Source organism: Dasypus novemcinctus, chromosome 13, assembly GCF_030445035.2.
Source record: "Dasypus novemcinctus isolate mDasNov1 chromosome 13, mDasNov1.1.hap2, whole genome shotgun sequence".
In the NCBI taxonomy this organism is placed as follows: domain Eukaryota; kingdom Metazoa; phylum Chordata; class Mammalia; order Cingulata; family Dasypodidae; genus Dasypus; species Dasypus novemcinctus.
This window is the reverse complement of record NC_080685.1, coordinates 29,601,629-29,615,685: the sequence shown is the minus strand read 5'-3', so window position 1 is coordinate 29,615,685 and position 14,057 is coordinate 29,601,629. Positions and strand designations below refer to the sequence as shown.

Sequence of the window (14,057 nt, the reverse complement as noted above, 5' to 3'; positions counted from 1 at the left end):
TTTCTTTCTATTGGATATGGATATCCTGTTCTCCCAGCACCATTTGTTGAATAGACTGTTCTGCCCCAGCTGGGTGGGTTTGACCGCCTTGTCAAAAATCACGTGCCCTTGGGAAGCAGATGTGGCTTAACCAGTTGGCCGCCTACCTCATGGGAGGTCCCGGATTTGGGTCCCTGTGCCTCCTAAAGAAGACAAACAGATGCCACACTCACTGCAAGGAGCAGACGCCTGAATGAGCAGATGCTACAACCCAGCAGACACTGCAGCCTATGGGGAATGGATGTGGCTCAGGCCACTGGGCACTTGCCTCCCATGTGCAAGGTTACAGGTTTGGTTCCCTGTGCCTCCTAGAGAAGGCAAGCAAACAATCAGCAGGTAGATGAGAGAATCATCTGGGGGAGGGGGACATAAATAAAAATAAATATACATAAATAAATCAAATAAATAAAACTTTTTAAAAAAATCATTTGCCCATAGATCTTAGGGTCTGTTTCTGAACCATCAGCTTGGTTCCATTGTTCGATGTGTCTGCCTTTATGCCAGTACCATGCTGTTTTTACCGCTGTAGCTAAGGAATATGATTTAAAGTCCAGAAGTTAGAGCACTTCAACTTCACTCTTCCTTTTTAAGATATTTCTGTCTATTCAGGGTCCCTTACCCTCCCAAACAAATTTGATAATTGTGTTTTCCATTTCTTTAAAAAATGCTGGTGGGATTTTATTGGGATTGCATTGAATCTCTATATCAATTTGGGTAGAATTGACATCTTAATATAAATGTTAAGCACAGAGTGTTCTTCCATTTATTTAGGTCTTTCAAAACTTCTTTTAGCAATGCATTGTAGTTTTCTGAATACAGGTCTTTTATGTCATTGGTTAGGTTTATTCCTAAATATTTGATTCTTTTACTTGCTATTGTAAATGAAATTTTTTCCTGACTTCTTTCTCAGATTATCCTTTACGAGTGTATAGAAACACCACTGATTTTTGCAAATTAATCTTGTATCCTGGAAAGTGGATGTGGCTCAAGTGATAGAGCTTCCACCTACCATATGGGAGGACCCGGGTTCAGTCCCTGGAGCCTCCTGGTGAAAAGGAAGAAGAGAAAGCATGCCCGCATGGCCAGCCAGTGCCCGCACAAGTGCCCGCATGGTGAGTGCAAGTGCCCGTGTGGTGAGCCAGTGCCCATGCAAGTGAGTCACGCAGCAAGATGATGATGCATCAAAAGAGGGACAAGGGGAGTGTCAAGGTGAAGCACAACAGAAACCAGGAACTGAGGTGACACAATTGACAGGGAACCTCTCTCCACATCAGGGGTCTTCAGGATCGAATCCCAGTGAATCCTAGAGGAGATAAATGAGAAGAAAAAACCAACACAGACAGCAAAAACAGCAGGGTGGGAGGAGGAGGAGGGGAAGGGGGAAAAAATAAATGAATCTTTTTTTTTTAAATCTTGTATCCTGCCACTCTGCTGAAATCATTTATTAGCTCTAACAACTCTGTTGTAGATATTTCAAGACTTTCTATAGGATCTTATCATCTGTGAATAGCAAAATTTTCACTTCTTCCTTTCCTATTTAGATGCCTTTTATTTCTTTTTCTTGCCTGATTGGTCTAGTTAGAACCTCTTACACTGTTTTGAACAATAATGGTGACTGAGGGCATCCTTGTTCTGCATCTCAATGGGAAAACTTTCAGTCTTTCTCCACTGAGTGCAATGTTAGCTGTGGGTTTTTCATATATGGCCTTTATCATGTTGAAAAAGTTTCCTTCAATTCCTATCTTTTGCAGTATTTTTATGAAGAAAGAATGGTGTATTTTGTCAAATGCCTTTTCTGCGTCAATTGATAGGATTGCTTGAGCCACCTCTGCTCCGTTTTTTGTCTCTCATTGTGTTTCCTTGTGTCTCTTCATTGCGTCATCTTGTTGCATCAACTTGCCATGCCAGTCTGTCTCATCACCTTGATGTCTTGCTCATTTTCCTTAGGAGGCACTAGGAACCGACCTCAGGACCCCCCCCCCCCATGTGGTAGGTGGGCACCCAACTGATTGAGCCACATCTACTTTCCTGCTACTGTGTTTTAAGTGCACAAACCTGTGTATATTCATGGCCTTCTATACCACTGGGAATATACAGGAACTTTCCAAAGCCTCCTATGGATTTCTTATTTCTCAGTTTTTCCTTTTAAGTATTTTGGTCAGCTTATTGTTTGCTTCCACCGGTTATCATTATTTCAGGCAGCTATAGTGTTGGACAATTGCCAATGATTGCTTTTGACAAATGCCCTTGGGAAAAATGCTGTTTGCACTGGGTAAGCCCTGAGGCAGAACAATAAAATCATACACCGCAAGTTGGGTTCTCCAGGGAACTGCCAGACAGGTCAAATAATATTATCTGGGAATAGGGATTTTTAAAAGTTTCAATTCTGTTCTGACCCCTCCAGTGGCTACTAGACTGCTGGCCTTCACCGTGATTGTGGGCCAGTCATTTTCAAGTCTCCTATGTAGCTAGGGAGAGGAAGATGAGAATAGGGCAAGTCCAAATACCACAAAATTCAGTCTTTTTTCCTGTCATATACTCCCTGGATTGTTACAACTTTTGGTTAATTACCAGAGTTCTGAAAAGTTGTTGGTTGGTTGATTTTGACAGTTTTGTCAGTGTTCTCATTGCTTTTATGGAGATTTTCAGAGATTCTTATTGCACCATTCCCACTGGCATCATTCTTACTGTATATTTCTTACAAACAAGAACATTTTCTCCCATACCCACAATTTAACTATCAAAATCAGGGAATTAACATTGATACATTACTAGCATATAAACCTCAGACCTCTTTCAAGTTTCAACAATTGTCCTCTATAGTAAAAGAATCCAATCCAAGATGCAGTTAAATGTCATATCTCTTTAGTCTCCTTCAATCGGGAACCGTTCCTCAGTCTTTTCATGACTCTTGTGACCTTGACAGTTTTGAAGATTACAGAGCACTTATTTTGTAAAATGTCCTTCAATTTAAGTTTATTTTATGTACCCTCATGATTGGGGTAGAAGTGATCACAGATGTAGTGCATGATAATACTTTTTTTGCCCAGAATATCACACTAGTGCACCCTCTCAGGGAATACATGGTTTTGATTTTTCTCCTTTCTGGTGAATGTTAACTTTATTTATTTTATTTTTTTTAAAAGATTTATTTATTTATTTAATTCCCCCCCTCCCCTGGTTGTCTGTTCTTGGTGTTTATTTGCTGTGTCTTGTTTCTTTGTCCGCTTCTGTTGTCCTCAGCGGCTCGGGAAGTGTGGGTGGCGCCATTCCTGGGCAGGCTGTTCTCTCTTTTCACGCTGGGCGGCTTTTCTCACGGGCGCACTCCTTGCGCATGGGGCTCCCCCACGCGGGGGACACCCTTGCGTGGCACGGCACTCCTTGCGTGCATCAGCACTGCGCATGGCCAGCTCCACACGGGTCAAGGAGGCCCGGGGTTTGAACCGCGGACCTCCCATGTGGTAGACGGACGCCCTAACCACTGGGCCAAAGTCCGTTTCCCGAATGTTAACTTTAAACACTTAATTAAGTTTCTTCACTGTAAAGTTAATCTTTATTTCTTTGTAATTAAAAGTTATTTGTGGGAGATATTTTGAAACAATAAATATCCTGTTTCTCATCAAACTTTTGCCCACTAGTTTTGTATTCATTTGTTTGTTGCCATGTGGGGTTTTCTTTCTTTCTTTCTTTTTTTAAAGATTTATTTATTTATTTTACTTTATTAATTTCTCTCCCCTTCCCCCCCCCCCAGTTGTCTGCTCTCTGTGTCCATTCGCTGTGTGTTCTTCTGTGTCCACTTCCATTCTTGTCAGCAGCTCAGGAATCTGTGTCTCTTTTTGTTGCATCATCTTGCTACGTCAGCTCTCCGTGTGTGTGGCGCCACTCCTGGACAGGCTGGACTTTCTTTCACACTGGGTGACTCTCCTTTCAGGTGCACTCCTTGCATGTGGGGCTCCCCTACGCGGGGGACACCCCTGTGTGGCATGGCACTCCTTACGTGCATCAGCACTATGCGTGGGCCAGCTCCACACGGGTCAAGGAGGTCCTGGGTTTGAACTACAGACCTCCCATGTGGTAGATGGACGCTCTATCCATTGAGCCAAGTTTGCTTCCCAGGATTTTCTAATTCCATCACTTCCTCTATATTCATTCTACTATAAGGTAATATTTCTTATTATATCTGTATGGACTTATGGATTCCTATTTTATTCAGTTATAATAAAGTGTTTTTTTTAAGATTTTTATTTTTATTTATTTCTCCCTGCCCCATTCCCCCTGTTGTCTGCTCTCTGTGTCCATTTGCTGTGTGTTCTTCTGTGTCTGCTTGTATTCTCATTAGGCAGCTCCAGGAACCTATCCTGGGACCTTCTGGAGTAGGAGAGAGACAATTACTTTCTCGTGCCACCTCAGCTCCCTGTTCTGCTGTGTCTTCTTATTTTCTCTGTGTCTCTTGTTGCGTCATCTTGCTGTGGCAGCGCTCTGCATTAGCTGGCTCTCTTGCGTAGGGAGGCTTTCCCATGCAGGGCAGCATTCCCACACAGGGTGGCACTCCTGCGTGGGGCAGCACTCCACATGGGCCAGATTGCTGCGTGGGCCAGCTTGCCCTCATCAGGAGACTCTGGGCATTGAACCCTAGACCTCCTATATGGTAGACAGGAGCCCAATTTGTTGAGCCACATCCATTTCCCTATACTAAAGTTTTAAAATATATATATGTGTACACACACACACACATATATACACACTTTTTATATACACACCCAAGCACATGAAAAACATTATTTCACACTGATACCTCAAATTCCACAGGTTTCATTCTAGCTTTCTCACTTTTCATATTTGTAACTCCTTTCTCTGACAATGAGAAACCTGGCTCCCATTATCCTCAACATATTTACTTATTTGAAAAACCCTCTGTAAGTAGTAAATATGCACACCTTATGCCTGGCCACCACTATCCCCATGTGAGCACCATCCCTACTCCTTTCAAACTCTGACTCTGGTCTGGACTAATGCTGCCTCTTCAACCACATGGTCTCCTACCTCTCTTGGATAGAATTATTCAGGAAGGGAAGAAAAAGGATGGAAGGAAAGAGGGAATATAATTTCAACTGTAAAATTATATGGTAGTAAAAAAAATACAGGGCATAAAATATATATGGTAGAACACTGAGACACCAATATATTTTTTAAAATTAACAGGATTATGATTTACATGTAAGAATTTACCACACTTTCCTAAGAGCTAAAAGGAACTTATAAATATTTGTCTCCTATATCCCTTGTTCCTGAATAGGATGACTCAATATTATAAAAATTTCAGTTGTTCTGGGTTAGTATATAAATTTAACATAATCCTAATAAAAATGCCAACTCTTTATTTTGTTGGAACTAAACACACTGATTCTAAAGTCCATATGGAAATAAACAAGCAAATATAGTTTGAAAGACTGACAAAAACAGTGAGAATTAGGTCTACCAGAAATTAATTTACACTGTAAAGCCTCTGTAATTAAAATAGTGTGACATGGTATCTTAAATAGACAGAAAGACCAATGAAACAGAACAGAGAGTCTAAAAATATTTCCAAGTATACTAGAAATCTCTTTTAGGATAAAGGTGGTGTGATGGTTAGGCTAATGTGTCAACTCGGCCAGATAATTGTGTCCAGTTGTTTTTCAAGCAAGCACTGGGCTAACTGTAATACAAGGACATTTATGGGCTTTAGTCATCAGTGAATTTACTGCATAGATGGCTGATTACATCTACATCCACCAGGGAGATTGCCATCAGCATTGAGTGATGCTTTATCCAATCAGTTGAATGCCTTAAAAGGGGGAGTGATTTCAGCATTCAGAGAGAATTTCTCAGCTTGTCTTTGGACAGCCAACATTTCCCAGAAACTCGTCAAGGAGTTTCATTGGACTTTCTTTGGAGCCCCTGGTTTCCAGCCTGCCTGTAGAACCTGGACTTGTGCATCCCCAGGGTCAAGTGAGAAACTCTTATAAAACTTCATAGTATTTACAAATATCTCCTCTTGATTCCATTCCTTAGAGAACCCTGACTAATACAGGTATAGATTTTTAAAATAAATAATGTTCATATAACTGGGTTTTCATTGGAAAAAATAAAGGTGGATCCCTATGTCATACTTCCCACCATGATAAGCTCCAGTTGAATCAGCTATTTACATGTGAAAAAGGAAACCATACCAGTGCTACAAGAAAACATGGATGGAAAATTAAAAGAAAAACAGGAAAGGATTCCATTAGAACCTTTCTGTGATGAAAGCCTTTTTTACTATGACTTAAAACCCAGAAGCAATAAAAGAAAAGATCAATAAGTTCCACTATATAAAATCAAAACAATTTTTACATAACAGTATTATTTGTAAAAAAGACATGACAAATTGAGAGAAAATGTTTACAGCTTATATTACAGGTAAAGGGTAAATTTATCCAATATGTAAGGAACTCTATAAAATTAAGGAGAAAAAAAAACAATTGAAAAATGAGCAAAAGTCATGAACAGATAGTTCCCAAAAGTCATGAACGGATAGTTCCCAGAAACAATTGAACCTAACTGTAAGTGATTGATTACACAGTCACACAGAAAATTTAAGTTAATTCAAGTAACTTTTGAATACAGTATGCCAAATGCACTCCTTAGGGGGATGTTTTCTAATGACAAAAAGAAATCTGTTCTATAGATAAATAGATAGATAGACAGAAGATAGATAAAATGATACAGCAAATGTGGCAAAATTTTAAAAGTTGGTGATTCTGGTTATCTGGGTAAGGGGCATGTTGGAGGTCTCTGTACAAGTTTTTATTGTTTTTACAACTGTCCTGTAAGTTTGAAAGTATTTCAAAATAAAGTGTTTAAAAAAAGAAAATATCATTTTAAAAAAAAGGAATCTCTTCTTTTTGAAAAGACGTCTTGAACTTAACTTACTAGGTTTATTGCTGATAGTGAATTGGGTTGGAATTATGAAACTATTTTATGTGTATTGTAGGACAGAACAAATGGTTAAACAGATTGATCTTATTAGGAACCAAAAACTTTATTCTGAGAAATGGGAGGTACAGATATAGACCAGGAAAGGTGAAGAATCTTGTGATTCTGAATTTGAATTGGAGATATCAATATCAACCTTTTGTTTTCTGTTTCTATGCAATTTTGTGTCATAAAACAAGCATTTTATTTTGCTCAAGGATCCTCTGGGTCAGGAACTTGGAAAGGGAATAGCAAGGATGCTTGTCTTTGCTCCACAGTGTCTGGATTCTCAATTGAGAATACTCAAATGACTGGGGGCTAGAAATATCAGCAAGATGATTAACTAATGTCACCAGGGTGATGTGATTCAAAGACTGGGTTCAGCTGAAACTGTCAACCTAAGCATCTATACATGCCCTCAAAGCATGAGGGGTGGGTCCCAATGAGGAACATGTGTTCCAAGAGAAGGAGGTAGAAGGTGCATTTCCTTGGATATTATATAGTGTCTCTTCCACCACACTCTATTGGCCAGAGCAGTCGCAAGCTCACCCAGTTTCAACACTCTTGATGAAAGGAATGACCGAGAATTTGTGACCATGTTTTAAATTCACTATGTGGTGCTCAATCCCGCAACTCATACGAGCATGCCTGAACTCCCATCCTGAGTGTGTACTTTCACTTTACATTAAATTCTCTTGCTACTAAAAAAAAATTGTTATCCAATCCATCATTTTTTTTCTTTACAAATATATGTCCTAGTACTGTTCACTGCAAAGGCATTGTATTAGTCAGCTAAAGGGGTACTGATGCAAAATACCAGAAATTGGTTGGTTTTTGTAAAGGGCATTTATTTGGGGTAGGAGCTTACAGATACCAGGCCATAAGGCATAAGTTACTTCCCTCACCAAAGTCTTATTTTCAGATGTTGGAGCAAGATGGCGGCCGGCGTCTGTGAGGGTTCAGGCTTCCTGGGTTCCTCTCTTCCCAGGTTTTGCTTCTCTCTGGGCTCAGGGTTCCTTTTTTCCTGGGGCTTGCTTCTTCCTTGGCTCAGGGTTCCTCTCTTCCTGGGGCTCCAGCATAAGGCTTCAGCATCAAACTCCAATATCAAAACTTCAACATCAAAAACCCTCAACTCTGTCCTTTGCCATGCCTTTTATTTGTGAGTCCCCACCCTTTGATGGGACTCAATGCCCTACTGACACAAGAGATTTACATAATTACTTAATCAAGTAAATCTATAAATCCAATGTAATCTAATATGCCCAGAGGGGAAGATCAGTTTACAAACATAATCCAATATTTTGTTTTGGAATTCATCAATAATATCAAACTAGTACAGGCATCTTGTTTTCTAACTACTATTCCCTATTTAAGGAGGAAAAAGGAACCAGAACACCTTGGAAAAATAACTAATTCCAGTTAGGTAAGGAAAGTATAAGATAATAAGCCAGAAACAATTTGTTGTACCAGGAGGTGCTCAAACACTAATGAGATCTTGTGAAAATAAGATGACTTGAAGGAGGTCCTGGTGTCCAAATTTTGCATAATTTGAGCATTAAAAAATAATGAAAGAAATACCAACTTAAAAATAAAATCCATGGATGGTGGTGATAGTAGCACAACATTGAGAATGTGATTAATTCCACTGAATTGTAGGCTTAGGAGTGGTTGAGATGGGCAAGCTCATTTTGTATATCTGTATCCACAATTGAAAAGAGAGAGAGAGACCAAAGATAATAGCAACTAAATGCAATACAATACCTGATCTTGGACTGGATTTAATAATGGAAGAGAAAATGCCAAAAAGGGCATTATGGGGACATATGAAAAATTGAATTATAGAATTTAAGCTTTGTATCAATGTTAAATATCTTTAACTTCGTAACTGCATTTAAGGTGGTTATATAAGTAAATATCCTAGTTCCAAGGAAACGTATATAGAGGTATTAAGTGTTCAAGGAGCATGATGTATACAATCTATTCTTAAATGTCTAGAAAATAGCTAACTAGATAACTTATGTGTGTGTCTGTAGAGGGGGAAGGGTGAGGAGGGAAGAAGAAAGTAAATGCGACAAAAATTTAGCAACTAGTGAATCTAGGTAAAGGGTATATAGTATTCATTGTCTATTCTTTCAACACACGTATAGTTTGAAAATTTTCAAAGTAAAATGTTGTGGGGGAGGCACAGTCCCCAGCTTCAGGGATGTCTTACCATCTCTTAAGCTGTTTTTTCCTTCCTTCCTTCCTTCCTTCCTTCCTTCCTTCCTTCCTTCCTTCCTTCCTTCCTTCCTTCCTTCCTCCCTCCCTCCCTCCCTCCCTCCCTTCCCCCCCTTCTCTCTTCCATCCTCTTTCTTCCCCTCTTTTTTCTTTCTTTTTTTAATGTAGATTCCTGTATCCAGCCTGAGAGACACAGTCTTGGAACTAGCAGTGTTTGATCAACACAGAAGAAAGTTTGATAATTTCAGTTCACTAATGCTAGAATGGAAATCCTCCAATGAAACATTAGCCCATTTTGAAGATTATAAATCAGTGGTGATGGTAGCAAAGGATGATGGCAGTGGGCAGACCCGACTGCATGGTATTGTGAAAATTTTCAGAATCCTTTCATATATTTGCTAAATGGCTTTGCACTAAGTATTTCTTTATGGGATTTAGGATTATTTCATATATCACCTTTTGTCTTTGAGCTTTGTATTTTTCAGAAAACTTTAAACTTTCTTGGTCAAAGATTTCTCACAAGATCATAAAATTAATTTTAAAAATATTTATAGACTATTATTTTTCTGGTATTATGGAAATGTTATTGATTTATTAATAAATATTTATTGAGTACTACAAGTAAGGTTTTCTGTGAGGCACAGGAGATGTAATGGTGAATGGGATAGGTACAGCCTCTGCCCTCATAGATTTACAGTCTATTTGGGGAAGTCAGACTTTAAACATTACAATTGTGTTAGATGCTTTGAAGGATAAATAGGGTATGCTTTGAGAGCACATAACAGGGAAACCTAACCTAGTCTAGAACGTGGAAGGCTACCCTGAGAAAGTAACATTTAAACTAGATCTGAAGGGAGTGGTAGGAAGGGGAAATAACAAGAATGAACTGAAAAAGAGTGAGTCTGGTTGAGAGAGGGGGCAGGAGGCACTAGATGAGCTTCTAAGAGAACAACGAGCCCTCAGATGCAAACACTTAGAAGCCTCTGCTTCTATCACATTTGCTCATTTCCCATTCACCCTGGCAAATCACCTGGCCAAAACCAGAGTCTAAGGCATGGAAAGCAGCAGGCATGATTCACTGCAGGCCATTAATATAACAATCCACTACAAATTGGTTGACTGAGGTAAAGAAAAAAGGGGTGATAATTGTTGTTTCTGATAATGAACATTTATGTGTGAATAGTGGAACCATTCAATGGAATAGGGAACAGTAGAGAAGGAGAAATAAAATATACCCTATTCTCTACCTTCAAAGAGCTTACAATTAAAACAGGCTAAGACCTCAACTAGAGGGGAGCCAATGTGGCTCAATGGCTGAGCCCTGGCTTCCCACATACAAGGCCTCAGGTTCTGGTCCTGGTACCTGGAAAAAAAAAAGCCCTTAACTAGAGAATATGTCAAGAGGTTAGAAAAGAAAGAGATTTTCCTTATTCCATACAACAACCAATCACCAAATAGCGTCAGTAATCACCTAAATATTTCCTGGCTTCATCCCTTCCTTTCCAACTCTATCACTAATGCCCTTATCACATTTTTAAAAAAGGTTTATTTATTTATTTATTTCTCTCCTCTTCCCCCCCACCCCCCACCCTGGTTGTCTGTTCTCTGTGTCTAATTGCTGCATCGTCTTCTTTGTCCACTTCTGTTGTTGTCAGCAGCACGGGAATCTGTGTTTCTTTTCTTGCGTCATCTTGTTGTGTCAGCTTTCCATGTGGGTGGCGCCACTCTTAGGCAAGCTGCATTTTCTTTTGTGCTGGGCGGCTCTCCCTATGGGGCGCACTCCTTGAGCATGGGGTTCCCCTACGTGGGGGACACCCCTGCATGGCAGGGCACTTCCCGTGCGCATCAGCACTGCACATGGGCCAGCTCCATATGGGTCATGGAGGCCCAGGGTTTGAACCACGGACCTCCCATGTGGTAGATGGACGCCCTAACCACTGGACCAAGTCTGCTTCCCCCCTCATCACATTTAACCTGGGTTACAACATTAGCATTCTAATTGACCTTTAAAAAAATTTTTTTATTGTAGTAATGTACATACAACATAAAATTTCTCTTTCAGTACAGACGTACCTCAGAGATATTACAGATTTGGTTCCAGACCACTGAAGCAAATATCAAAATAAAGCGAGTCACATGAATTTTTTTGGTTTCCCAGTGCATGTAAAAGTTATGTTTGTACTATACTGTAGTGCAAATCCTGCCACTTCTTTCTCAACTAAGTTTATGTGATATTCTAAATCCTTAATTGTCATTTCAACATTGTTCACAGCACCTTCACCAGTAGTAGATTCCAACTCACTAAAACATTTTCTTTGCTCATCCATAAGAAATAACTCCTCATTTGTTAAAGTTTTATCATGACATTGCAGCAATTCAGTCACATCTTCAGGCTCCACTTCTAATCCTGGTTCTCTTGCTGTTTCCACCACATCTGTAGTTACTTCCTCCACTGAAGTCTTGAACCCCTCAAAGTCAAACATGAGAGGTGGAATCAACTTCTCACAAACTCCTGTCACTGTTGATATTTTTATCTCCTCCCATAATCACAAATGTTCTTTTTTTTTTATTATTATTTTTTTATTGACTTTGTAATAATATTACATTGAAAATATATATGTGAGGTCCCATTCAACCCCACCCCCCCACCCCCCCTTCCTCCCCCCAACAACACTCGTTCCCATCATCATGACACATCCATTGGATTTGGTAAGTACATCTTTGGGCACCTCTGCACCTCATAGACAATGGTTCACATCATGGCCCATACTCTCCTCCATTCCATCCAGTGGGCCCTGTGAGGATTTACAATGTCCGGTGATTACCTCTGAAGCACCATCCAGGGCAGCTCCATGTCCCAAAGACGCCTCCACCTCTCATCTCTTCCTGCCTTTCCCCATACCCATCATCCACCATGTCCACTTTTCCCAATCCAATGCCACCTCTTCTATGTGGACATTGGATTGGTTGTGTCCATTGCACCTCTATGTCAAGAGGAGGCTCAGATTCCACATTGATGCTGGATGCAATCCTCCCATTTTCAGTTGTAATCACTCTAGGCTCCATGGTGTGGTGGTTGTCCTTCTTCAACTCCATCTTAGCTGAGTGTGGTAAGTCCAATAGATCAGATTGTAGGTGCTGGAGTCTGTTGAGGCTCAGGACCTGGCTATCACATTGTCAGTCCAGAGATTCAAATCCCCTAAATATATCTTAAACCCCAACATTAACTGCACCTCCAGCACATTAGCATGAAAGTCTTATGAAGGGAGATCCCATCTGAGTCCAGATTCATCACACATAAACACCATTTCCAAAGAGGGGCCATCTGCCCTGGTAGTTAACCCCATCGGCCATGACCATAACTCCCATGGTCTCTTTAGCCCTCAAAGGAACCAATATCTGGGGGTTGTATCTGCTTTATCTGTCTCTCTCACTCTGCTCAGTTGTGCATGAGGGCAATCCTTCTGCCAGCCTCCAGACTCTTTTTTAGAAACTCGTAGCCATATAAACTCATTTCTCCTTTCCATTTCCCACAAATGTTCTTAATGGGATCTAGAATGGTGAATCCTTTCCAGAAGGTTTTCAATTCACTTTGCCTAGTTCCATCAGAAGAATCACAGTCTGTGGAACTATAGCCTTATGAAATATATTTCTTAATAATAAGACTGGAAAGTCAAAATTACTCCTTGATCCATGGGCTGCAGAATGGATGTTGTCTTAGCAGGCATGAAAACAACATTAATTTCATTGTACTTCTACCTTGGGTGATCACATGCATTATCAATATGCAGTCATATTTTGAAATGAATCTTTTTTCAAGGGCTTAAAATAATCTTTTTTTTTTTTAAAGATTTATTTATTTATTTAATCCCCCCCCCCGGTTGTCTGTTCTCTGTGTCTATTTGCTGCGTCTTGTTTCTTTGTCCGCTTCTGTTGTCATCAGCAGCATGGGAAGTGTGGGTGGCACCATTCCTGGGCAGGCTGCACTTTCTTTTGCGCTGGGCGGCTCTCCTTCCGGGCTCACTCCTTGTGCGTGGGGCTCCCCTATGCGAGGGACACCCCTGCATGGCATGGCACTCCTTGCACGCATCAGCACTGCGCATGGGCCAGCTCCATACGGGTCAAGGAGGCCCGGAGTTTGAACCGCAGACCTCCCATGTGGTAGACGGATGCCCTAACCACTGGGCCAAGTCCGTTTCCCAATCTTTTTTTTAAGAGGGCTTAAAATATTCAATAAACCATGTTGTAAACAGATGTGCTGTTATCCAAGGTTTGCTGTTCCATTTATAGAGCACAGGCAGAGTAGATTTAGCATAATTCTTAAGGACCCTAGGATTTTCAGAATCGTAAATGAGCACTGATTTCTATTTAAAGTCACCAGCTGCCTTAGCCCATAACAAGAGTCCCTGTCCCTTGAAGCTTTGAAACCAGGCATTGCCTTTTCTTCTCTAGCTAGGAAAGTCCTAGATGGCATCTTCTTCCAATAGAAGGCTGTTTTGTCTACATTAAAAATCTGATGTTTAGTGTAACCACCTTCATCAAATATCTTGGCTAGATGCTTTTCCTTATAGTGTGGCCCTCCTAACAGTGAACCTGAACAGGAGCCCAAGGTGAAAGTGTATAGTCCTCTACAGTCTTTACTGAGCATGTGTCTTGTCTTGGGATGTACTCACAGCCTTAAGGATTCTGTCATTTACACGATTTCAATGCCTTCTCTTCTCCCAGTGAAATAGTCTCCTCCTGGTCTGGGCAAACTATTGATGTTTTTTTTCAAAAATATATATTCTATTTTTTTAAAAGATACT

General features: G+C 40.4%; 1 protein-coding gene across 1 annotated transcript in view; it reads left to right on the top strand.

Annotated features, from left to right (window-relative positions):
* The window catches only part of NUP210L (nucleoporin 210 like), a 229,987-nt gene that overhangs the window by 121,284 nt on the left and 94,646 nt on the right, over nt 1–14,057 (top strand). The window contains exon 17 of the mRNA XM_004474977.4: nt 9,421–9,613. Within this exon, the coding sequence (XP_004475034.2) occupies nt 9,421–9,613 (193 nt within the window). The remainder of the gene's footprint in view (nt 1–9,420; nt 9,614–14,057) is intronic.